At 43.2% G+C, this 26,923-nt stretch overlaps 1 protein-coding gene across 5 annotated transcripts in view; it reads left to right on the top strand.

Annotated features, from left to right (window-relative positions):
* The window catches only part of PRDM15 (PR/SET domain 15), a 61,446-nt gene that overhangs the window by 5,974 nt on the left and 28,549 nt on the right, over window positions 1-26,923 (top strand). For all 5 annotated transcript variants that reach the window (XM_084843788.1, XM_084843789.1, XM_084843787.1 and 2 more), the window contains 7 exons: window positions 2,195-2,240; window positions 15,080-15,173; window positions 19,705-19,858; window positions 20,703-20,955; window positions 22,501-22,617; window positions 24,654-24,878; window positions 26,711-26,846. In XM_084843788.1, the coding sequence (XP_084699914.1) occupies window positions 2,195-2,240; window positions 15,080-15,173; window positions 19,705-19,858; window positions 20,703-20,955; window positions 22,501-22,617; window positions 24,654-24,878; window positions 26,711-26,846 (1,025 nt within the window). The remainder of the gene's footprint in view (window positions 1-2,194; window positions 2,241-15,079; window positions 15,174-19,704; window positions 19,859-20,702; window positions 20,956-22,500; window positions 22,618-24,653; window positions 24,879-26,710; window positions 26,847-26,923) is intronic.

Here is a 26,923-nt window from a genome sequence, read left to right as displayed (position 1 = left end):
TCCTAGCCTTCATTTTCCTCAGTAGCAGCACACTCCTTTGTGAGAAATGTATAAGATTTGTTGACTTAGTGTAACTAGTTCATTTAAATTTAGCATCCTTAGATCATATAGTCAAATGTACAAAGAAGTTTATAGCAAAAAAAAGTAAAGAACTTATCAAGGCAGATTTAGGTCACTGGGATGTAGTAAAGGTAATAAAAAATGATTCAGGGTGCTGGCTGGGGAATGCTAGGAGTTGTAGGACTCTCTTCTGTCTAAACATGCATAGGATTGCACCTTCAGAGAAGCAAAGTGTGTTTCCAGAACTACTCAATGCTTATATTTGTGTTACTGAATGCTACATTCTCACCAACATACTAATACTTCTGTTCTTCAAGGACATTCTTGTGTGGCTAATATTGACAAACCAGCCACTCTTGTGAAGGACCATATATCCCTTAAGGGTAAAGGTTTGCTGAGGCTCTGGGAACACGACCCTCCCCCTCATAGGATGTTGTTTGGTTTCAAGCTCACAAAGATTTCCTACAGAATAGTCCCTGTTCCCCCACAACACCATGATGGAAAGCATCAGGAAATATATCTCTGGTGTAATTAAATAATCTTTTCACCAACTAAGTGGTGTTGTTAAGCAGAATGCTAGAAGGAATTTTCAGTTGGGAAGTTGAACCAATCTCTGTTTTTGGAAGAAGGCTATACAGAAGTGTAAAAGCAAAAAGAACACCAGCTCTGTGTACCATACATATTAGGAAATATAATAAGAGAGAGTATCCCTTTGGCTACATACAAATATAGGGCACAAGCAAGTGAGGAGAGACCATGTGGCAGGCCCTTAGAAGCTTATGTCATGGTGGCTCTGTGAAGTGGTGGTCTGTAGTTTCTATCCATGCAGGAAGACCAAAGTTGTCATCTCACAACTGCTTGGAAATCAGTTGTGGCTACTATGAGATTGTTCTTTGCTTATATCCATTGGGGAACTCTACAACAGTAAACAAAGTGATGCCTAGATTCACATGATTTACAGTAGATGTTGGCCGTAACTGATAGGAAACATACTACGTTTCAAGTAAAGTGAGCCAACAATCCCCGCAATTTGTGCTATACCAGGATTATTACCTCTTAACCAGCTGTGTGGTCCTTCCTGCTAGCCAGAGCAAGTGTTCAGTTTACAGCTTATTTTTATTATTATTTATTGCATTTACATCCCACCTGTTTTCCTCTTGCAAGGAAGCCAAAGTGGCTTACGTTGTCCTCCTCCTCTCCACTTCATCCTCACAACAACCACCCTGTGAGGTAGGTTAGGCTGAGAGTCTGTGACTGGCCCAAAGTCACCCAGTGAGCTTCCGAGTGGGGACTAGAACCTGGATCTCCCAGTCCAACCCTCTAGCCACTATACTACACTCAGCTTCAGTACAGCTGCACATGAAATCATCTTTGAAATCAATAGGTTTCAAATCAATATGTTTTGAGGCTTTAATTTGTCATATGCGTTCAATTCTTTCCATATACAATAGTCTCATGGTTTCATATTCTCCTTTGCAACCACAAAGGCAGGTTTATAGTTTTTATTTTTCAAGTGAGGACCAATTCATGCATGGATTGACTTGGGCTTCCCAGCACATGTATAATAAATTATAAATTATTGGGCACTTGTGTATTCACCATACACCATACATGCTTCTTTTCTTTTGTGGAAGTAATATTTGTTTAGGAAACGTGTCGTGTGTTGCAGTTCAGAGATAGTCAGCATATTAGCAGAACCCTAGAGATCACGGGGTTGTATCCAGTGTTAGTCTAACAAGTCCCATTCATTTCAGTGGGTCTGCTCTGTAGGTAGGATTAACATTGGATACAGCCCACAAAATGGGCCCAGGAGCTGCATATTGTCATCCATAATACCGTAGCTGGTGTCATACTTTCTAGTTATTGTGCATAGTAAGGCAAGGATATTAGTGGATGATAAGACTTCAGTTTTATGGGTCACATTCTGTGTATAACCCTAGGTGCAATCCAAGTACTTTAGAAATCAATACCAAAACTGTTGAACGTAATAGGTAATCTGATTGCACGCATACTCTGCTAGGCATTTATAGCATTTTTGCAGGTGTATAGGAGCCCCTATAACTTTGTGGGTCAGCATTTTGTTAGGAAATGCTTGACTGTATGACTGATGTCTGTGTCTCTTCTGCTTTGACAGATTTCGGAAATGGCAGAAGATAGCAATGAGGAGACCATGTTCATATGTAAGTGTTCAAAGAGGAGTAATAGAATCATAGATATGATCCACTGTCATATCAAAAGTGAACCTGTTATTCTGCTCCATTTGTATGTCTAATTAATTAATAGACACCTAATTAAGTATATGAGGAACATTTCCATTTTTTTTAAATTTCGGAAATGTAACTCTTTTTAATTGCATTGATGTTAGTTCAAATCTTCAGTGGCTAATTTTTCATGTACATAAGTGAAAGGACTAGTTCTGCCTAGTTTATGGAAAGTACCCTTTCTTTTAACAAGATTTTATATAGTAATTACTGTCTAGAAAGAAAAAGAACAGCGTGGTGACAGCATGGATGATATTGTGTCTAGCGGTTCCTTGAGGTGTGAGATTCAGTTTCAGTTTTTTTAAAATTTCTTAAATTGCAATATCTTTCTTATTCCCATTATTGTTATAATTTATTATTAAATAAGCTATCAGCAATGTACATAAAGTTTTATATCATAAACAAAACAGACAGGTCCCTGCCCAAAAGAGCCTACACATTTTAACAGCAGGCGAGACAGCACAGGAGAGGGAGAGGCAGTGGTAACAAGATATAAATGTGAACAAATGCAAATGTATGGACTGAGGCTTCCTTTTGTTTGGGGATGTGACCTGAGGGGTTAAGACAGTGGGCCAGTTTGGATAAGAGGACAGCCCATCATGGATTTAACCCTCAGGGTACCACAGCCTGTGCCATCCACCATTATGAATATGCAACCCCCAGCTGGTGGTTGCCATGACTTGTCATGTCGTGTGAACTCAGCTGGGGAGGGTTATTCGAGGGTTAAACAACCATTGCATGACCTTAGGACAGAGGGTGGAGTGTGCCAGGGTTGTTTAACCCTTGCATAACCTTCCCCAGATGGGTTTTCACACACGACAAGCCATGGCAACGCCTGCCTGGGGGTTGCATATTCATAATGGCAGATGGCATGCACTGCAGCACACCAAGGGCTAACTAACCCAAGATGGGCTGTTGTGCTGTCCAAACCAGGCCAAAGAACTTTGAGAAAAGATTTTAGATGAAAGATATGAAGGAAGAGAGAGAGGTTTTGTCACATAGGGCCACATGGGCATGATGTTCAAAGAGACATACATTCATAAAATCTGATACGTATAGGCCCAGATTGCACAGTTGATTCACAGATTTTATCTGGGATATCAGCTGTAGTCTGGCCCTATACACACTGGATTTTACACCCTTTTAAACGTTACACCCATGTATTGGCGTCTGGTGTTGTCAGAGTTATATGAGGGGCTGCCTGTCTTGGTATGAACTTGCTCAGTTACTAAGATCAGCAGGAGAGGCCCTTTTGAAGGCAGCCTAGCTTACAGAGGCCCACTTGTCAGGTTCACGGGAAAGGGCTTTCTTCTGTTCTGTTCCAAAACTTTGGGATTTGCCTTTGGATTTGCAACTGGTCCCCCCTCCTTCTGCACTCAGAAAGAGGGTCAAGTAATAACTTTTTAATTTGGTTTTTTAAATTGTTTAAAACAATTGTTACAGTTTTTAAGGTTGGTTTTTGATGTTTTACTATGTCTTTATTTGTTTATTGGTTTTTGTTTTCAGATATTTTTCTAAACTGCCTTGGTTAGTTCCAGAAAGGTGGAATAGAAGTACAATAAATAAATAAAATACATAAATAAATAGGTGTACTAGGCAGGTGGGGTAAATGTGTTCTTTTACTCCTGACCACATGTAGAAGAATAATTTGGGTAAGGTTATCATCCTTACCCAGATTTTTGGGTAATAATTACCTCGCCTGATTAAAGGCAGCCGTCGGAGAGACCACATCACTCTAGTGCTGAAGGAGTTGCACTGGTTACCAGTTGTTTTCTGGGACCAATTCAAGGTGTTGGTATTGACCTTTAAAACCATATATGGTTCTGGCCCAGCCTATCTTAAGGAGCGCCTCCAGCAACACGAGGAATGCCACTCGACGAGATCGGCCTTGGACAGTCTTCTGTCTGTCCCATCAGCCAGGACAGCTAGACTGGTGAGGACTAGGGAGAGGGCCTTTTCTGTGGTGTTCCCCACTCTGTGGAATTCCCTCCCTAATGACCTCCGCCATGCCCCCTCTGTGATGTGCTTCTACCAGGCTTTGAAAACCTGGCTGTTCAGGAAGGCATTTGGGGTAGGTTAGGGTTTTTTTAGAGCAATGTTGTTTTGTTTGGTTGATTATGTAAATTTATTATTATTAATATTATTATATTTATTTATATCCCACCTTTTCCCCAATACTGGGACTCAAGGTGGCTTTACAACATTACAACTTGTAAAATTAAAACCTATAAATAAAAATATAAATACAAGTGTACAAAAGTTAAAAATATAATTAAATCATCAATATTAAAATTGTAAAAATATCAAAACATTAAAAGACGACAAGAAAAATAGTATCCATCTGTCATATTTTCACAGGTCCAGACTAGTTATCCCCAAAGGCCTGCTGGAACAAAAAAGTTTTTACATGTCTACAAAAACATATCAAGGAGGGTGCCACTCTCGCCTCCCTGGGAAGGGAGTTCCAGAGCCTTGGGGCAGCCACCGAGAAGGCCCTCTCCCACATTCCCACCAGGTGTGCCTGTGATGGTGGTGAGACGGCAAAAAGGGCTTCCCCTGAAGATCTCGGGGCACGAGTAGGCTCATAGGGGAGAATACGGTCTTTCAGATAACCTGGATCCAAGCTGTATAGGACATTATAGGACATGACCAGCACTTTGAATTGTGCCTGGAAACAGACTGGGAGCCAGTTAAACTGTTTTAACAGGGGAGTTGTATGCTCCCTGTAACCAGCCCCAGTCAGCAGTCTGGCAGCAGCTCTTTGAACCAGCTGAAGTTTCCAAACACTCTTCTGAGGCAGCCCCACATAGAACGCGTTGCAGTAATCCAAACGGGATGTAACTAAGGCATGTGTTACTGTGGCCAAGTCAGACATCTCAAGGAACGGGCGCAGCTGGCGCACTAGCTTTAACTGTGCAAATGCACTCCTGGCCGCCGCTGAAACCTAGGCATCCAGGCTCAGGGCAGAATCCGGAAGTACACCCAAGCTGCGAACCTGTGTCTTCAGGGGGAGTGTAACCCCATCTAGCATAAGCTGTATCCCTATTCCCTGATCTACCTTTTGACTGACCAGGAGCATCTCTGTTTTGTCTGGATTAAACTTCAGTTTGTTTGCCCTCATCCAGTCCATTACTGCTGACAGACACCGATTCAGCACCCCAACAGCTTCCTTGGAATTAGATGGAAAAGAAAAGTAGAGTTGAGTGTCATCGGCGTACTGGTGACACCGAACCCCAAAACTCTGGACAACCTCTCCCAGTGGTTTCATGTATATGTTAAATAGCATGGGGGACAAAACAAAACCCTGAGGGACTCCACAAGCCAATGGCCAGGGAGTCGAACAGAAGTCCCCCAGCACCACCTTCTGGGTCCGCCCCTCCAAGAGGGAATGGAGTCACTGTAAAACAGTGCCTCCAAGTCCCATCCCAGTGAGGCGGCCCAGAAGGATACCATGGTCGATGGTATCGAAAGCCACTGAGAGGTCCAGCAGATCCAACAGGGACATACACCCCCTGTCTAGTTCCCAGCGTAGGTCATCCAGCAAGGTGACCAAAGCTGTTTCTGTCCCATAACCGGGTCTGAAGCCAGATTGAAATGGATCTAGATAATCTGTCTCATCCAGGAATTCTTGGAGTTGGGAGGTCACCACGTGCTCCAATATCTTGCCCAGAAATGGAATATTGGAGACTGGCCGATAATTATCCAATGTGGTTGGGTTCAGGGAGGGCTTTTTTAACAAAGGTCTCACCACCGCCTCCTTCAAGCAGCTGGAACTCTGCCTTGCCTAAGGGAGGCATTAACCACTCCCCTTACCCACTCAGCCAGTCCACTTCTGGCTGCTTTTATGAGCCAGGAAGGGCAAGGATCTAGAACACATGTGGTAGCTCTGAATTGTTGTATTTTGTGTTATTATTTGTCTTGTACACTGCCTAGAGTGACCGGATAGGCAGCCAAATGGGCAGCTAATAAATCTAATAAATAATAATCCAATCTGGCCAATGGATGGGATTGGGGGTGTAGCAGAGAGGAGTATGGTAGGTTCTGAGATGCATCAAAGTACATGTTGAATAATCCTGCTGTTGCAGAACCCAGAGTCAGAGAGACCACGGAGTGAAGGAAAAAGAGATTCTTTATTTAACGCGCGGGCTTAAGGCTGGAATCATTTCCAAAGAGCCAGAAGCCCCGATTTACATTAGCACATTGGTTTTATAGACATTGTGACATATATGAAATGGCTCCTCCTCTCCCTCCCGCATGGGGTTGCAATCCTCAACATTTTTCCTCCTAGCACCATTGTTTATAATACAAGAACTGGGTTATAGGGTAGCCATGATAAGGAGAGAACAGCAGAGAACAAGATATACAATTGTATGACCTTTGACAAGATAAGGAATTCCTGTGTCTCGTCAGCTTACAACAATATATTCAAGGGAGAAAGAGCTCAGCAAGAACATGAAGCATGAGACTGCATGAGGCTACTTAGTCTGACCCCCGATATGGCTGCTACATTCCCCCCTTAAATGCATAATTTCATTACAATTATAGCATTTTTGATAACCATACAAAGCTTTTTGTGACATACATATTACTTAGCCTTTTGTTGGGCTATTAGAGCGTAGAGGGCAGCAGTTTTACTAGCTGAGACATAAAACAGATTGGTTAAACAGCGCATAAGACAAGGAACGCAGAGACATAACAGAACTTTTATGAACAATACTGGTAGAATTAGGATGAACAATGCTTTTAAGCTAGCTAAGATCTGGAAGCCAAGGGGTTAACTAATTGAGCTAATTGTTTTGTCTTATTGTTTTGTTAGCTACTATATTGTGCAGCTTGTTGATCTGTTCATCTACAGCATTGCCATTATCAGTTAAGTTAAAACAACAGAGCTTTTGGTGTGTCTCACAACTTAAATGATGAAGAAGGAAGAGGTAATCTATACCAGCTCTATTTTCTAGAACTGCACCTCTTAGATCACTCAACTCTTTATTTAACAATGACAATGCTCGTGAGGTGGCATTTATGCTTTTGGCTAAGCTGCAAGCTAACCAGTTGTTCTTTAGACCATTAGCCAAGGCTAAACCTGGAACCTTAACCAGTGACATTGCTAAGGCCAATTTTTCTGAGTCAGAATATAACTGCACATGACTATTACAATTTTTAGTTAGTTGGAGTGCTCGAGGCTGCCGTTGACGGATTTTCTCAGGCTACAGGGGAAGAATTGGCACCAGTTCAATTAGCGGCTGAGGCAACATGGGTGGTTATCAGACAAGTTGGCAGGAATGAATGACCAAGTGCGGGAATTACATGTCTAAAACCATCCATGAGGCAAAAGTATGTGGGCATCATTAAAAGATATGTTTTGAATTTTATTACAGTGGAAGGGGGCCAGGGATAGCTTTGTATTTTCTGGAAAATTTTTGACAATTAAGCATTTGTGCACACGTAGCATTTGTTTCAGCAACGATGGGGGTGCGTAGAGTGAACTCTGTAGGGGGTAGGATCTTTGCAACCATGCCCCAATTAGCATTTTGGGAATAAGTTAAACTTACACCATAAACTTTTAACATGGTATCTTTTTGAATTTTCTCAGGATGTCTACAGACAGGTATTAGGCAAGAGCTAATAAGCCTGTTTGCAGGTATACCTCTTGGCAAACAAAAATGTTTTATTTTCATGATGTTAGCCAGGTGAAGCCAGTAATTATCAGCAAATCACTGGGACAAACTTCTTTTTCTAGGGGCAGACCCCCCTTTTTGCACCTTATTAAGGAAACACAATGCAACACTACTAACACTACAACACGCATGTTTGATCTTCTTTGGGATCTGACCGTACGCTGGGCAGCTATTCACCTGGCAAGCTGCAGTAGGGTCTAGTCCCCTTCTTCAATTTTCCAGTTGCAGGTCTGACCGTACGCAGGGGGACAGTTTCCCGGTGTGTCCACAGTAAGGTCTAGCCTGAGTCTTCTTACTGCTTTTTCAGAATGATTTTTAAAGGATTTTCAGGATTTCTGTTTACAGTCTACTCTCCCCCTCTCGCTCTCTTGACTCGTGTCCAATGTATCTAGGGTTTAACTCTAGCTGCTTTCATAGCTGCGGGGGTGGAAAGTATGACAGTTCTGAGTTCTTTCCATCTGGGAGTCAAAGGGTTATTTTTCCCTCTTTAACTCATACTTTAACTCTTGGTTGGAAAGGATGAACTTCTGTGATGGGAATGGCTTATTTTTTTAAGACAAAGCGACGCTGGGCTTGAAGACCTTTGCTCAGTGTTTGGACTTCTTGTTTAAGGCTAACATTTGCTTGCTCTTGATGCCACTCCAGTGTCAATCATGAAGTCAATGTCACTGCCCCTCACAGTCAATGTCACGGCCCCTCTCAAGCTGTCTCCCTCTTTGCCCATTCTGGCCCCTTTGGTTTTCTCCTTTGTGTATTTGATTTATTTTATTTGGGCATTCATGCCACTAATGTCCATCTTGTCCACACTGGGCACACTGGTTCTTTTTTAAGAATCTTCTGCCTCTGCTGGGTCTTCTTCTTTTCTTTTTTTGTTTACGTCTTCTTGGGCCTCTGGGTCGAGGGGGGTGTACTGGCGATAGGCATTTGAAAGATGCTCCAAGTACGCTCTGGGGCCTCGGTGGCACCTTGCAGCACTTTAGACACTTTGGTCATATTAATTGACTTCTTTATACCTGCCTTTCATGGCTTCTAACAGCAGGGTTTGATACTGGGTGAGGCGCTCTAGCCCAACTTGTGTTTTGGGATTCCAGCGAGGGGGGGATTTATTTACAAGGAGACTTTATTGGGTAACTTACAGCACACAGGCGTACTTAATGGCTGGATCAGACAGCTTCTCTGAACCACGAGCTATTGGGCTAAATGGGTTTTTATACCATACATGTTACCCATGAGGCAGCACAACACTAGCAAGCATTTTTAGCATAGGCTAGAAGTGTTTGGTTCTCAGGCACAGCTTCCTGTAAACAACTTCGCTTCCCAAAGTGCTTGATAACACTTTTATTTATTAGTATGGGAAGACAAATTTTTTCTTTCTTTTGCTTTCTTTTTCTTTGCTGATCTGCCTGTATTGCAGATCATGTTTCAAACTTTTTATATAAAACTTTCTGCTCTATGCACCAGCCTTGTCTCTTTATTTGTCTTTTTCAAGTTAAACTCACTCACTTAAACCTTTCTGCCTTACACTAGTCCCAATGACACACATTTGGGATAGGCTCTTCTTCTCCTTCTAGTTACATTTTCTTTATTTTAAAGAACTATTACATTATTGTGGCTACTTTACCCCAGGTAATAAGCTCCAGGCACAATCAGCTGCTTTTAATTTATCATGGGGGCAACTATGGCCACGCTTCTTTTTTATAAATGTTTTTTCTTTGCCTCTTGCCTTTTCTTTCTTTTTTTTTTTCCTCTCTTCTCTATCTGTCTGCTACTTTCTCTATTCCTTCTTTTCTACTTGCTTTTGTCTTTCTTTCCTTGTCATCCATTGGGAACCACACTCAGTTTTATTTGGAGTTGCAACTAACACTAATCTGCAAATATCACATATATTTTATGATATTTAAGAAATCATAAAATATATACAACAAACTTTTTCTGCAATTTAACACAATGAATGGAAAACACTTCTTGCATGGTAAGGCATGATGGAGCAGATCCAGCAATTATACTGCTCTTCTGGCTGAAAGCTCAGGGCTCATTAAAATCAAGGGACGGGCATACCCACACACACAGAGTTCTAGGTCACCATTTTTGCATCGGCAACTCTATGCTGCATGAGTTCTGGCAGAAGGAAATCTAAAAGTCACAGATCAAACTCAGCCTGCTGTACACTGAGCTGACTACAAACATAGACACACGGTCCACAGCGATGAGAGTTCAAGTTTATCAAAAGCTTCATAGCACTGTCCATGGCAAGTCTTTGACAATTTAAAATTTTAGTTCATGTGCAGAGTGTCTCTAAAAAGCCTACATGATGATGGAGGCAAACAGTGAAGGCTCTGGGCAATGAAGATGCGATGTTTCCAGCAAAGGCTCTCTACTTTTGCATGAGTTTAAAAAGGGAAAGTGTGGCCCTACACCCCTTCTGACAGACAAGGGCCTTTAACTTTTTAGCAAGGCCTCTGTCTAAACAGAGCGGCACAGCTCAGCTCTCTAGCCGTGACACTTTAACCTGGGCAACTCCTCTGTAAATTTTATTTTACTTCTGTCAGGTTTTCTCACAGACATTTTAAAAACTTACTCTTTTTTTTTTCTTTTCTCCTGGTACACGAAAGCACTGAAACACTGAGTGCCGAAACTCAGGACGCTGGGGGGTGATGGGCATCGCCTTATACTTGCATTTTTCAAGCAGCCATTAATCTTCGGGGAGGCGGTGGGGTGATTTGCAGGACTTCAAAGGCAAGCTTCTCAGTTTGTTTGTATTTGTAAATCTCAAGCTCAAAACAGGACACGATGAGGTACAGGGCCACCAAATTCTTGCTTTGGCACGGGCAACAAATAACTCGGGTTAGCTTTCTTCGCTGGGGTCTCAAACAGGAAAACAGTCTTAATTTAAAGTTGTAACATCACTGACAGCGTCAGCCAGCCAGCTACACAGATCTCATTGTTTTTTAAGACAGTTGCTCCAATATCTTCTTTTCTTCTCAATCAGGTTGGGTCTCCCAGCTTACACAGTTTATTGCAGCTTTCAGGAGCATGGCAGTAGCATGATTTTGGCTTGGCCAGGAACATGCTGTCTGGTTTCTCGGTCTCTTTAGCACACACACTTAGGCAGTGTAACACTGGACACTCAAATTAGTGAGATTTCTTCATTGCAGGGAATCCCACGGCAAAAGCTTAATGGTTACGCTCTTCAGAAATCATATAGCTGATGGTCAGTAGCTACAGGCTCTATGCAATTTTAACACAGTTCAAAGCTAAACACGGTTACCTTGACAGAGATCTTCAACGTGGTCTTTCCGCTTTATTCTGCTTTGGAACAGTCTTATGGCACACTTTTCACTCGAAGAGGGGTCTAGCCTGTGCTCTGGGGGCTGATTCTTCACCTTTATTTTCTATTTTGCCTTCATCTTCTGGGTCTTCATTTTCAGTTTCCATTTCTTAGGGATTTCATCTCAATTAGGCGAGGTGATGATGTTGCACAACTCAGAACGTTGTGGGCAATTTTCCTGCCCCCCCCCCTCTCGGCGCGCTAGGCTAACAGCTACGTCTTCGGCCTTACACTCCCACGCTCCCACGCTTTGTTAAAAGCCAGACTGTCCTGCAACATTTTTCTAATTAACAGCCTCAGATCTTGTTTTTTTTCCTCTCAGCTCGACCTTGAGCTTTTTGCTGTTTTCTCTCTCTATTCTGAATCTTTTTAAAAAAACCTTTTTCCTTCTTTGTTTGACATACATCTCAAAGGGGTGCAAGGTTTGCTTCCCCCACCACCCATAGCCTCCCTCCTAAATTGAAGACAGACACAATTAGGGAATGGGAATTGGTCAGTGAGTAAGGGGTCTCACTGGCCGACACAAGAGGATTTTTCACACCACGCACTTTGCTACTGGCCTGGGCACCCGGACGGTCAACGGTATGCGTCAGAAACCGCAGTAGCCACTCACACAATCATCAATCTCTCCACTACATCCATATGTCCCTGCCACCCACTTTTCCCACTTTTTACCAGAGCGGAAAACGGCTTCCCCAGCTTCCTCAGCTTCCTACTGAGTACTGGCGTGCTAGGTACTGGCGCCCACTCGGGGGTGTGATCAGGCCCCCCTTCTACCCGCAAGGAGTAGGTTCTTTTGTATACGTATACCACCAACACTGACCTTCTTCATAAGGCGGGGCCCTCTTTTTTTCTGCCCAGTGGCCTTTCTCCCTAAAGGCGGGGCCCTCTTTTTCCCATATACTTGCCTTTCTCCTGAAGGCTTCTAATGTGGGTTTCAACTCAATTGCAGCTGCGATACAGGCAGGGCTCAAGTTCCTTCCTCCGCTTCTCAAGGTTCTCTTGCCGCTCGCTGCCGTTTGGGCGATCCCGGTGCAGGCTTTCTCCCATTCACTCGACAAAAAGGTCGGTGGCGCCAAGAAAGGGAGGCATGCGCCGAGCTCGTCCTCCCGGTGCGGCGATCAAGAGCAGGCAACTGCCACCTGTCTGGCTCAGAGCCTGCCACATCCGAGTCACGGCACCATTTATGTTGCAGAACCCAGAGTCAGAGAGACCACGGAGTGAAGGAAAAAGAGATTCTTTATTTAACGCGCGGGCTTAAGGCTGGAATCATTTCCAAAGAGCCAGAAGCCCCGATTTACATTAGCACATTGGTTTTATAGACATTGTGACATATATGAAATGGCTCCTCCTCTCCCTCCCGCATGGGGTTGCAATCCTCAACATTTTTCCTCCTAGCACCATTGTTTATAATACAAGAACTGGGTTATAGGGTAGCCATGATAAGGAGAGAACAGCAGAGAACAAGATATACAATTGTATGACCTTTGACAAGATAAGGAATTCCTGTGTCTCGTCAGCTTACAACAATATATTCAAGGGAGAAAGAGCTCAGCAAGAACATGAAGCATGAGACTGCATGAGGCTACTTAGTCTGACCCCCGATATGGCTGCTACACTGCCTTCCCAGCTAGACGTGGTGTGTGTGTGTGTGTGCGGGTGGGGTGTGGGGTTAATTCCTAGCAACTGACATCATGGGCATCCATTACTTCAAACAAGTCTCCTTTTACAAGCCATACAATTTGTTTTGTACAGATATTGCTGTAATTTTGCTATGGAACTGTTGCTGCTTTGTGCTTTTTCTTCATGCATCCTCACAATCAGTCAATATTGAGAACATAGCTAATAGCTTTGTAGATGTCCACAAGGCAAAAAAAGAACGCACAGTGCTGATCAGTTGCAATGACTCTGCACTGCTGATAGCTATGATGCTTTTTGTATTTTACCAGCAAGCAAAGATTTGTGTAGTTTACAAGCAAACTAAGCAGATGCCAGATGTTTCTGAAATTTTATTCATAAATTACGGACTGACTTGAAGTAGGACTCTAGGAGATATTATTAGGGAGTAAAACAGCAAGACATAGTATCAGTCTGAAAGCAAAGGACCAAGTTTTAGAATCCATGTTTTGTTTGTCACTCTACAGTTGATTCAGGGTAAATGGCCATACCACTAGGTGGTGGTGGTTTGCCTGCATACCCATTGGTATGTCAGGTCACCACCCTAGGTAAGCTGTGAGTACAGATGTAACATACGAAGAAGTGAAAGGTAAGGTTGGAAGTAACCTTCCTTTGCACACAAGGCAATTAGAAGTATGTTTGGACTTGTATTATGGATCCAAAGAAGAGAAATGCAAGCATGGCAAAAACATAACGTTCAGCCAGAACTTTTCCGGTTGTGTTTGTCATAGTAGCTTCTGCTGCCAAAGAGACAGGCCACTATTCAGTTTAAGAAGCAGCTTGTCTCCTCAGCAGTGGGGACTACTATGACAAAAACAGTCAGTCAAGCTATGGCTGTATGGACAGTTCACTCCTGCACATTCGAGCCCCTTCTTGAGAGCCTGGTCTAAGTCAGGGGTGGGCAACCTCTTTTGGGCCAGATTCCCCACCCCCGACCAAGCCAGCAGCTCAAATGATATCAAGAGGGTGGAGCCTCACTCCACCCATGACGCATCGCCCCCTTCCCCCACCCCCTTCTCTCTCTGCATGGAAAAAACGACTTGGCCAGCGCTGGCAAGAGCCTGCTCCTTCAAGCACAGGCCGAGTCAGGTGCCTCCTTTCCATGCCTTTCACATCCCAGTTGGGCACTGGGATGCAAGAGGAAAGGAGTCAACACAGGAAGGGAGCCAGCTGGGGTTTGCAGGAACTGGTCCTGCAAGTCCCAGCTGAGTCCAGGGGAATCTGCATGTTATCCCTGATCAGAGGGTGGCCAGTTCTCCACAGGCCAGGATAGTGGGGAAAAGGTTGCCCTTCCCTGGTCTAAGTGACGTCTCTTGGTTACTGCAATATCATTTGCTCTAAACAGTGGTGAAACATAAGCTGAGGTAATTTATACTTTCCTGAGGCGTTAATACAGAATAATGTGCCAGAATCATAGAATCATAGAATAGTAGGGTTGGAAGGGGCCTACAAGGCCATCAAGTCCAACCCCCTGCTCAATGCAGGAATCCAGGTCAGAGCATCCCTGACAGATGGCTGTCCAGCCTCGTCTTGAATGCTTCCAGCATGGGAGAGCCCACCACCTCCCTAGGGAATTGGTTCCATTGCCGTATTGCGCTAACAGTCAGGAAGTTTTTCCTGATGTTCAGCCGGAATCTGGGTGCTGCAAATATGTAATGTACATATAACATCTAGCAAAAAGCATATCCAATTTTGCACACTTTGATTCAGAAAGCATTAAAATTATTTTCTAGACAAAATATATTACACCAAGTGCTGCTTTCCCTTGTTCTAGGCTTCCTTCCACTTCTACTGATAAACTGCATTCACTAGACATTTATTGAAGACATACTTCCTTTGGGATATTTTCAAATATGGTTATAGTCTGATAACACAAGTCCCATTTATCCCTGATTCTCCTTGAGCTGAACTGAAACATACTATTGATTCAGCTGGGTCTATAGCCACTGGTTTATTGAATGCCACGACAGTTGGAATTAGTGTGAGTGGTGGGGGTTGAATTTTCTCCATGGCTCCTTGCTGAGAAAGAACTGAGAAAGAAAACTGCTCTTCCTCTCTTTTTCTTTTGCTTCCAGGGTGTGAAGATTGTAATCAGTATCATGATTCAGAATGTCCAGAGCTTGGTCCAGTGGTGACTGTCAAAGACTCTTTTGTGTTAAGTAGGGCAAGGTACGTAACTTTTGCTGTGCTGCTTGTTTATTTTCAAAGTGAATGGAGCCAGATTGGCAGAGCTGCAAAAGGGAATCCTCTGTTCTCATTGACCTTCTGTTTTGCCTTTGGTGCTGTGTCTCGAGCTGGAAATGCTCCTGGATTGATCTTGGAAAGTTCACATGTATTTTATTCCAAATGTCTGCTGAAACAATTCTAAACTACTGCTGCAAGTTCCCACTCTCTTCAGTACCAAGAAGCCGGTAAGGGTGGGGTACCAATTAGTCCTGTCAGCCTGGGTAGAAATTCATGGCTGGAGCATCCCTGTTATCTTCACCTTTTTCTTGGAGGTAGAGGGTAGCTTCCTAGGATTTCGCACAGCAGAGGAGAAGAACAGGACTAATCACAAATGTATGAGCAAAACATGTGCATACTACCATGTGGACAGCACAAAAGGGATTCACAAGTGACCAGTTTAGAACTAGATTGTAAACTGGTTAGACCTGTTTGAAAATGTGAATATGCTTGGAGAAGGGGAGATAGTCTTTATTTGGGCCAAGCAGGCTGAAGTATTTGGAAGCAAGTCCAGTTTTCTCTTTGATCATTGGCGTTGCTACTAAATTGTCAAAAAGATGACAACTTGGGATGAAGAACTGCTTATTAAGTAACCTAACCATCTTTAGTTACATTTGTTTGAATTATTATTACTATATATAATGTGCAAATGTGTCATAGTCTTTGGGTTGTATCTGTCAGGAATTATTCTGAGCGTGCGGAGATAGCAGCTCAGACTCAGAATGGGAACAGCCAGAACCAGGGGAGGCTCCCTCCCTATAGAGCTCAGATATGGATAGGCGTTCTTCTCAGGACCTTGGCACACAGATGGCTTGACCTGAAGCCCCCCCCTTTCCTCCTCCATGAGAACTCAGGTCTTGGGGGAGGAGGAGAGTGCGGGGTGTGACTTGAAGGATGCTAGAGTCCAGCTCAGAGCAAAGCGGGAAAAGTTAGAGGTGGAAGTCAGATGTTCCACCTGGTTGGCTATGCGTGATAGCCTACATAGGAGGGCACAACTGTAAGGGAAGGGCATCCCCCCCTAAGTTATTCTGGCTGGCAAGTTCTTGTTTCAAACTGCCTGCAACATCTCTAATTCCCACTTGGCTCCTCTATTGATATTCATAATTGTGTGGGGTAGCTGTTCTCCTTTGTAGCCTGAGAGTCTCCAAGGCTTTGCATTTGGAAAGAACCTGGTCGTTAACTAATAAAGCAGTGAGCCTGAAGCCTGGTATCCTGGAGTGTGTGATTGCCAAGGGACCTTACAGTATCCAGTGCTGGTCCTTAAAGCAGAATCATTGAAATGAATGGGACGCAAGTTAGACTAACATTGGATTCCACCATTGGATACAACCCTTTGTCTTTACAGTAGCTATGTGAGATAATGTGTTATAAAACCTGAGAGTCAGGATCACTTCAGATTTTGGATTATTTACACAGAAAGGACTTTAATATAGGGAAATGCCTGAAAACATGGAAGTGCTTTCCTTATAGTCCTTTTTGTAGAGGGGACGTGGAGAAGGTCCCAGTTTCAGTCCCTGACATCTCCAATTCAAATGATCAGGTCGCAGGTAATGTGGAAGGCCTGTGCCTGAGACTGTGGAGATTCACTGCCAATCAGACTAGACAATACTGGGCTAAATGGACAAATACTCTGACCTAGTGACTGGGTTTACACAACATGCTAACCCACACTCAGTGGTTGAGTGTGGGTTGTTGTTGAACCATGGGTTGTTTGTTGAACCATTGGTTAGCATGTTGTATGAACCCAGGACATTTTCCACAGTGTGATTCGTAAACCACCCTGAACAACCCAACAACAAACCATGGGTTCTCAAGGTGGCTTGTTCAAGAAGAATAAGCCATACTGCATGGTTAACAAGCCACCCTGAAGAAAATGTCCTGGGTTCAGACAACATGCTAACCCACAGTTCAACAAACAACCCATGGCTCAATAACAGCCTACACTCAGCCACTGGGTATAAGGCAGCTTCCTATGTTTCTATAGTAAAAGCATAATTTTTGGAAGTGGCTCTGAGAGATAGTGATTCATCAATAATCAGAGAGGGATTTGAAGCCAGGCTTTCTAAATCTATCAGTTTAGCTAATTGTCCACACTGCTTTTCGTATCATACAGTAGTGTAGAAGATAGAGTCATGTGGTATTCCTTTATTTTAGTTATTCTGTCAGTGTAGGATGTCTATAGGAAGAATCCGATGTTAGCTGTTTTTTCCTTTGAGGAGTGAGGATGAAATTCTTCCCTTTGGGGATGTTGGCAGATCAATGTTAAACGTCATTGATCTCATGATGTGGACAAGACACTTGAATCAGTCCGCCCCACCACATGTAAGCTTGACCCTTGCCCATCTTGGCTAATTTGATCCAGCATGGGTGGATTGGGTGGGTCCAGGGGGTGGTAAATACCTCACTTTGTCAGGGAGTGGTGCCTGCTGCCTTGAAAGAGGCTGTAGTGCACCCTCTCCTGAAGAGGCCCTCCCTGGATCCAAAGGTATCTGAGAACTATCGCCCCCTCGTTAATATTCCCTTTTGGGGCAAGGTGCTTGAGCGTGTGGTGACTGGACATTCTTGGAAGAAACTGATTATCTGGACCTGTTTCAGTCTGGTTTCAGGCCAGGCTACGGCACTGAAACGGCCTTGGTTGCTTCGACTGATCTACTCCGGGTGAAAGACAGGGGGAGTGCTACCTTGTTGATCTCCTGAATCTCTCAGAGGCTTTTGATACATTGATTATGGTGTCTTACTGTAACGGCTCTGCAAGGTAGGAGTTGGGACACTGTGTTACAGTGGTTCCGCTCCTATCTGCAGGGCTAATTCCAGAGAGTGGTACTGGGGGATTCCTGTTCTCCCTCATGGCTATTAAGCTGTGGGGTGCCACAAGTTCTGTTATATCCCCCATGCTGTTCAGCATCTATATGAAGCCATTGGGCGAGGTTATTAGGAGTTTTGGGGTGGGGTGTCACCAGTACACTGATGATGCTCAGCTGGGGCGGTGAAGGTGCTGGACCAGTGCCTGGAGGCTATAATGGGCTGGATGAGGGCCAATAAACTGAAGCTAAATCCTAACAAGATGGAAGCTCTGTGGATTGGTGGTTCCCGAGTCTGGGAATTGGGTAAGCAACCTGTCCTGGATGGGGTTGCACTACCCCTGAAAGAGCAGGGGCATAGCCTGGGAGTACTCCTAGACCCATTCCTGTCACTGGAGCCCCAGGTGGACTCTGTGGCCTGGAGTACTTGGGGCCAATTTCGGCTGATCTGCCACTACCGTCTTCCCCAGACAGGGATGATGATGATGACAACGACAACAATACTTTTCTATACTGCCCCATAGCCAAAACACTCTGGGCAGTTTACAGAAGTTAAAACATTAAAATACAATATACGAAGTTTAAAAGCCATTTACATAAAATCACACAGAAAATATACATGAACAACATATAACTAAAAACAACTTTGAACTAAGAACAGTTTAACAACAATCCAACAATCAAAACAACACAGCTTAAAAACAACACAACTTAAAAACAGTATACAAGAGTCAGCAAAAGGAACAAGAGTTCTAAAAAGGGAAGCCTGCCTGAATAATAAGAGTCTTTAATTCCTGCTTAAAGACCTTCAAAGAGGTCAGCAGGAGCATTTCAACTGGCAGGTCATTCCACAACAGAGGGGCGGCAAAGGAAAAGGTCCTCTTGCATGTGGCTGCTAATCTCACATTAGGCAGCCACAGCAGATTGCCCTAGCTACAGTAGTGCATGTGCTGGTAACTTCCTGATTAGTCTACTGCAGTGCACTTTACATGGGGCTGCACTTGAAGATGACTCGGAAGTTGAGGGTAGTACAAAATGCATCAGCTAGACTGTTGACCGGAACATCTCGTAAAGATCATATAGCCCCAGTTTTAAAGGAATTGCAGTGGCTGCCAAGACGTTTCCAGTCAGAATTCAAGGTGTTGATGATGACCTTTAAAGCCCTAAATCAGACCTCGATATTTGAGGGAGTGCCTGTCTTTACTGCCCGAGGATTGAGATCTGTTGGAGGAGCCCTCCTCTGTGTCGCACCAGAGACATAAGCTATGGTGGGATATGCGGGAGGGCCTTCTCTGCTGTGGCACCCCAGTTGTGGAATGCCCTCCCCTTGGAGGCCTGATTGGCGCAGAGGTTGGTTTCATTTCAGCACCAAGTTAAAACATGGCCTTTCACCAAAGCCTTTGAGGGCTAATTGAATTCCCTAAAATTGCACGCTGTTTTAACTGTTTTATTGTTTTAGATTTTCTAATTGGTATTAGCTTGTTTAGTGGTTTGATAAGCTTTTAGCTGTTTAAACTATTTATTGTTTTATACTGCTTAAAATTATTTTATCTGTATGCTGCCCTGAGATCTTAATGATATAGGGTGGGATACAAATGTTTTAAATCCATAAATAATAAATAAGGGTCAGGTCATTTATGCGTCACCCTGATTTGCTCAAAATGTTCACTTCTTAGATCATCCCTTCCTTCCAACTTGGAGATCAGGCAACTTGAAGATGGGACTGAAGGTGTTTTTGCAGTAACTCAGCTGGTCAAGCGTACCCAGTTTGGCCCCTTTGAATCCAAGAGAGTTACCAAATTGGAAAAGGAGTCAGCATTTCTGTTGAAGGTACAATGACACTGAGCTTAGGTTAGTGATAATGTAAAGGCACTATAAAATAGAGGAACCAGGCTCCACCAATGTCTAAAAGTGTATTTACCCTCTATTTCAGTTTGGTTCTCTTTCAGTTATATCTAAAACTGCCACAAAAAATACAGCGTCCTTTTGCTTACCAGGAGCTGGAGCCATAATGTTGTTTGTATATTGTGGAGAAGAAATTTTTCTGATTTTAGTTCCTCTGTTGGCTTTCAAAGAGTGGGGTCAGACAACCATGTGTTGATGTTTGCAGTCAACATATGATAGAGAATCAAGACTAACATGGTTCCAATACACAATAGTCATTCGAAAAACTAGATTTTCACAGCCTACAGCCGCTTCTGTAACTACTAAGAATGGAACTTCCCAGTTCAGAGGCAGTCTGCCTTCAGTGACCAGAGCCTTTGCTTAAACAATGGGGCAGCTTTCTTGAAGTCAAGGAGGAGTGGAAAATATGATGGGAAAGGGCTACCAGTAAGATAAGGCCAGGCAGTATAAATCAAAGCAGTATTCAAAAGGCAGTAGTATAGCATAACATAAGCAGTTATGAGGCAGAAATCTGCTGGTTGCTCAAACCAAGTAAATGAATGAGAGCCAAGAAGATTTTAGAAATGAGAATCAAGGCCAATTCATGTTACTGCTTACCGCAGGGTCATGAGAGCCAGATTTTTATGGTTTCCTCTCATGTCACTACAGTAATTCAGGGAGTGCATGGTCAGGGCATGCTCTAGAAGAAGAACTGCATTCTTGTGTGTACTGTGGTTAGGTGATCATTAGTACTATGTTTATATTCAGTATTTGCATGGATGTCTGTTAGGTTTTTCAGAAGGATGGGCCTCCGGTATATTTTGATACCTCTAATGAAGATTATTGTAACTGGATGATGATGGTGAGACCAGCCAACCAATATGAACATCAGAACCTGACTGCCTTCCAGCATGATAATGATATTTACTTCACTACCTCCCGGGACATACCACCGGGAACTGAGTTAAGAGTATGGTATGCAGCTTTCTACGCCAAAAAAATGGAAAAGCCAGTATTAAAGCAAGTTACTAGCATTGCCAATGGTACGTTTGGTTGCTTGAGGGAGAGGGGGAGATTTTTGTTTGACTACACCACCAGCATTTTCTGTGATGCTTCAGTTTTTTCTGTTTCAGCAAACATTTTCCCCACATGAAAATAAATGGATAAAGTCTTTGCCCTGTTTCATACATTACTGGAGGGCCAAGCTACATACACACAGGGTTGGATTCAGAGATAGATGAGCAGAACTCTTCTCAAGCAATGGGGCTTTCCTGGCTCCTTCCACCCCTACTACCACTGCAGCCCCCTAAGAGGGTCAGAGGACCCTATGGAATGGTGTGTGATGGGCCATGGCGGGGAGGGCTGTGGCAAGATGGAGACGTGGGGGGATTTGGTGGGGATAGTTTGCAAAAGCCGAAGTGCCATCTTGCTCTCACAAAGTGGGTGAGTTCAGACGATCAGCAGGAGAAACAACACCGCATCAGTTGTTTCCCCCATGCACACTGCTCACACAGCTGAGATCACCCCAATTACCCGCGCCGTGTCACAGGTTGCCATGTCGTGTGAACCCAGCACGCAGCACAGGCAGAGTCCATTTTCATCCCCCCTACAACCCATGCTGCAAAGCATGGGTTGTAGGATGGGTGACAGTGAACTGTGCCTGCACTATGGGCAGGGTTCAGACAACACAGCAAGCCATGACGTGGCGTGGGTAGTTAGGGTAATCCTGATCGTGTGCGACAGGGTGGGGGAACCAACTGACGCTGCGTTGTTTCCCTGGTTGATTGTGCAAACCCAGTCAGTATGTCTGGATCCAAGCCTTACATTCAGCCATTTGTATCCTTTCGTTGACATTTTTTAAATTTTTAAACAGAAAGTAGCCTCCAAGGCAGCAAGTTCCACTAGAGGCACATGGGGAGGAGGGGCTGCTGCATTAACCCTTTCCCTTTCAGTTTTTTTTCAGCTCAAAACTTTGTGTCTGTCCATCTGTCCCTCCATCCCCCCCCTGCCCCCAAAAGGAAACATCATCTTCAGGGCACCAGATTGACGGAGGCTGGTGTACATATAGCAGTGAACTATGAATCACATTGCAGTAAAATTCTCTTGATCTCACATTATAACAAAGTCTAGTTACCGACATTCATGGCTTGTTTCACTCTGTTACCATATATGTGTGTGTGTGTATTGCAAGTCTCTGTTATCACCCTGTGACTTGAATGCCTGATTTGAAACTGGAAGTTTAAACTATCCTGCAGCCCTTTCAGGTCGAGGGCTGTAACAGGTAGAGAGCCTGTAACAGGTACTTTTGTATCTGTCACCCTGTATGCGAAACTTGAAGGCATGCTGCAGACTTAAGGCAGAAAGAGTGTGCACCCTGCCTCTAAATTTCTTGAACTGTAGCAGTCATTGTATGAGAAGTGGCTGAAATTTCTCAGTCTAAGTAGATGGTTTTCAACATAGGCGAAGAACTTTTCAGCCACCCCTCATATATCACTGTAGGCCATATTGCCAAGAGATGGGTGGGCTTGTTACTAAAATAATAATGTGGTATGTAGAAAGATAAACTTATGAGAACATCTCTCTAACAGATGCGTGTTTAGTTGTGATGGAATGTGACCAAGAAGGAAACAAAAGTAATTCAAGTCCTGGCGTCTTTTCTCTCAAGACCCTCAAGAATTTCCAGTCTGCTAAAGCTGATCCTTCAGGTATGGAAACTCTTTGGTCTCTGTTGTGTACACATGATGTAGCCAGTGTTATAGCTCTGGAATCACTCATTATAGAGTGTGCCTGTGATGATGCAACTATCAAAATCTGATGACAATACATCAGAGTTTTGGATGCAGCTAATCCGTCTCTGATAAGTATTGAAGAGAAGTTCTAAACCTGTTTTATTTCTAATGACTTATTTCCTCCACAAACTTTATCTCATGACTGTCTTTATGTCTGTCTACCAGCTCTTTTAGGGCGCATGCTACCTGGGGTCGTAGGATTTTTCTGTCTAAATGTGCATAAGATTGCAACCTTATTTTCTTAAACAAGTTTGTCCTATTCTTCTTTCCCTGCTTTGTCAAAGTAGAGGAGGTTCCTAGGTAACAGCCCTGTTTATACAGCATTCCATGTGTTGGCCCAGTTTGTGTTTCATACAGGGTTAGATTGAAAAAATAACATTATCCCTTATATATTGATTTATATTATCATTCTTCAACAGGAAAATATTAAACCTCTACTTACTGTTTTTAACCCTACCATAGGGTGAATGACATGACAAAAAAAATCTGAGTATAATCAGATAATGTTCTCTGACTGATTCCTACCTCTGCAGTACCTGAAATCAATTGAGGTGATGAGAAGAGTAAATTGATTCTTCAAAAAGATTGATTGATCTAGATTTTATCTGGATTATAAAATCAATCTCTTCATCACAGCCTTTTTAAAAAGTTGCTGGTTATGCATTTTCACTTAACTTTGTAATATGGTTTCTGTCCAAGACAGGATTTGGAACTCCATTTAAATCACCTCTTAACAATATTTCATAACTGGAATATTCCTGTAATCTTTTGAATAGGTTTTCATAAAAAGAACTCTGAGCCTGGTTGGTTGCATATACATTTACTATTAACAACATCATGGTTCTAATCTTTCCCCCCCAAAATAAAAAATCGACCAAACTTATATCTGTTCTAAATTAAACTGTACTGAAAGTCTTACATAAATTACAAGACCTTTTTCTTAGTGCTAGCACAAACAACTTAGAATCATAGAATAGTAGGGTTGGAAGGGGCCTACAAGGCCATCGAGTCCAACCCCCTGCTCAGTGCAGGAATCCAAGTCAGAGCATCCCTGACACATGGCTGTCCAGCCTCGTCTTGAACGCCTCCAGTGTGGGAGAGCCCACCACCTCCCCAGGTAATTGGTTCCATTGTCGTATTGCTCTTACAGTCAGGACGTTTTTCCTGATGTTCAGCCGGAATCTGGCTTCCTGTCACTTGAGCCCATTATTCCGTGTCCTGCACTCTGGGATGATCAAGAAGAGATCCTGGCCTTCTTCTCTGTGACAACCTTTCAAGTACTTGAAGAGTACTTGAAAGGTTGTCACAACTTCAAGTGTTGTTTTTTAATATGAGTTCCCTGTATGAAAACTTTCATTATTTCTCTCTCCATTCCACCCTACCCCAATATTCCAAAAAGTAGGATTACAAATATGGTAACAACTGACATTAAACATATCCAGTTCTGTATTTAGGAAGAGAAAAACAAATATATATCATAGTGAAGATAAAATAGTATGATCATCATACCATTGGTGTTTCCCCCTGGGATTTCAGAGGGATTGTATGTTCTGTTCAGGCCTGGTTTTTAGCACAGTGATTGAAGTTCAAAATTGCTGAAGTGTATGTTTTCAGTGACAAAATAGCACTTACAACGTTCACTGGTGCCTTTGAAAAATCTCTTCCCATGTATATGGCAGCAATTAAGGAATACAGCGTACGTTGATTTTATGTTTTGTTTTGTTTTTTGTAGTGAGTACTGTCATTTGCTTCATGGACTGTGGAATATAGTGACATTTCCAAAGAAATGTTAAGGGTTTTGTCACTGCTTTGTACAAAGGTTGTATGTGGAATACTATTGACTTTAGGTGACAATTAAATTAAATGGAAGAGAAGCCCTTTTAGTTAGGTTCTAAAGCTCTGCCACCCACCCATCTTCCTGTGACTCAACCCTCATCACCCTTTCCTTGCAGAACACCTGCGGAGTCGCCTGGAGCAGGCCAAAGGATCTCCACAGAGCCATCAAAGCGATGCCCTTCCTGAGAAGGCTGTGGAGGCCCCCCCTGCCGCTCATCCCATCGCCTGTGAAAGCGTAAATACCTCTGTGGATGCGAAAAGAAAACCACGAAGGGGCAGAAAGTCCAAAGTGGCAAAAGTCGAAACTCCTCTTGTGATTGTGGATGATAAAGAACCTTCTGGTGAGACCAGGAAGTTACTAAAAGTAGCTATCTATGATCTTTTATTTGATACCCTAATAAAATAATTATTTTGCACTGCCAAGTGCTTTTACTCGGGGCGGGGGCGGAGGGAGCTGCACCCATCAACAGATCCAGTTATGGATTTCACAAATCACCTGTTTCTTCTACCTTGACTTTCTTTAACCAAGGGTTGGGAAACCTCCAGCCCATCAGCCAGATGTGGCCTGTGGGGCCTCCCCATTTGGTGTTTGGCCACTCTTGTCCCTGCACCTTCCTCACTTCACTCACACAGCAATTAGGCTTTAAGGAAAATTGCTACCAATTGAAGCTTTTTTCCTAAGCCTAATGGCTACATGGGGTGCAGTTTTGTGGGGGGAGTTGTGTCATGAAGACCATTCCCACAGCCCAATAATTAGGCTTGAAAAAAAGTCTCCTGCTGGCTCCAGTGGGAGGCTTTTTTCAAGCCTAAGTACCGCATGGGGTGGTGAGGGTGGGGGAAAGAATGGATGTATATATGTGTGTGTGTGTTACATAGGCAAGTTTGTGTCTGTGTGGATGAGAGAGAATGTGGGGTCCTCCACACCCTGCCTGCTGTTTGAGTTGGCTCTGCCCACCACTGGCATGCAGCCCCTGGCAGGGTTGCCAAGAGGAAATGCAGCCCTTGGACTGAAAAGGATCCCTTACCTCTGTTTAACTGAAGATGCCAGGTGTGTAAAGTTTGAGCTCTACTGCTAAGCTATGATGCAAAGTTTGAGCTCAATGCAAAGTCTGAGCGCTTATTGCTGAGCTGTGACTAGGGATGTATGGATTTTGTAAATCCATTCGATCTGTGTTTCATGGATTGTCAGGTGCCTTTCGTTCCATCGTCCGCTCATTGGTGGAATTGGGTATTTTCCAATTTCGTGACTTTGCGCAAATTTGCACTTGTGGAAATTTGCACTCATGAAAATGTGCAACCCCCCCAATGTGCAAATCCTCCCCAAAATGTGCATTTTCATGCTTTAGCCTATGGGGAAAACATGCATTTTGGCCCACACATTTTTATTTTATGTATTTTTCTACACCTAAATTTGCATAAACTTCCAGAAAGTAAAAAAACTGGTTGAAAAGTCCACGGAATCCTTGAGACTTGGGAAAAGTTGGTCTGCTGCAGAATCAGATTCATAGAAATCCAAACTGATTTGATTCTGTTGCAGATTTCTCTGACATCCCTAGCTCCCTCTACAACAGAAAATGACTGTCCATAAAGTGTGCCCCACTTTCAACTCCTTCTTTGTTGAATTTAATCACTTTACCACCACCAATCCCTCCTCTGACACAAAAATTACAAGCTCGCTAATTTTACAAATAAAAATGGATATCGGATAAATTCAGTGAGATGTCGTGCTTTGGCTGCTTTGCTTTACACATTCTTTCTTACATATTTGAAATCTGTATTAATTGAAATGGCAATAATTAAAGTGCCACTATAATTTATTGCTAGATCAAACATACCTTGTTGCATCAGAAGTAATCCCCAAGTCTCTGGGTAATTGAATTTATGGCCTCATCCATGCCTCATTTAGGGCAAAGAACAAGGAGGTAAACTAGTTAAATTCCACTAGATTCAATGGACCAAATGGTATTAAGGCTGCAATCCTATACACACTTACACAGGAGTAAGTCCTATTGAAATCAGAAATCAAATTCTGAATAAACATGTTTAGGATTGCACTATGGGTAATCTTTGGTTTAACCACAGTAGGGAAGAATCATTAAGCTCAATATCTTGTATAGTTTTATTTACAGTTCACAATTCACTGACTTTTTCTTGGTAATAATTCAATTAACAGTGGAACATGTTGCTGAAATTATTACGGAGATTCCACCTGATGACACAGCCCTTCCTTCTTCAGCAGAAGAAAGGATTATGGAGCTGGTGTTAGGGAAGCTGCCCAGTACTGCAAACAGTATGAATTCTATAACGAAGTAAGTCCCTCCTGAAAAAGAAAAAGCAAGTGGCAAAATGTTCTGCTTCCTTATTGCAATGGTCTACTACTTTCTGA

The sequence above is a fragment of the Heloderma suspectum genome, chromosome 3 (assembly GCF_057233095.1).
Source record: "Heloderma suspectum isolate Gila_16-S chromosome 3, 16-S_ref, whole genome shotgun sequence".
NCBI classification, from domain to species: domain Eukaryota; kingdom Metazoa; phylum Chordata; class Lepidosauria; order Squamata; family Helodermatidae; genus Heloderma; species Heloderma suspectum.
Note: the sequence above shows the minus strand (reverse complement) of the source record. Positions and strands in the feature narration are given on the sequence as shown.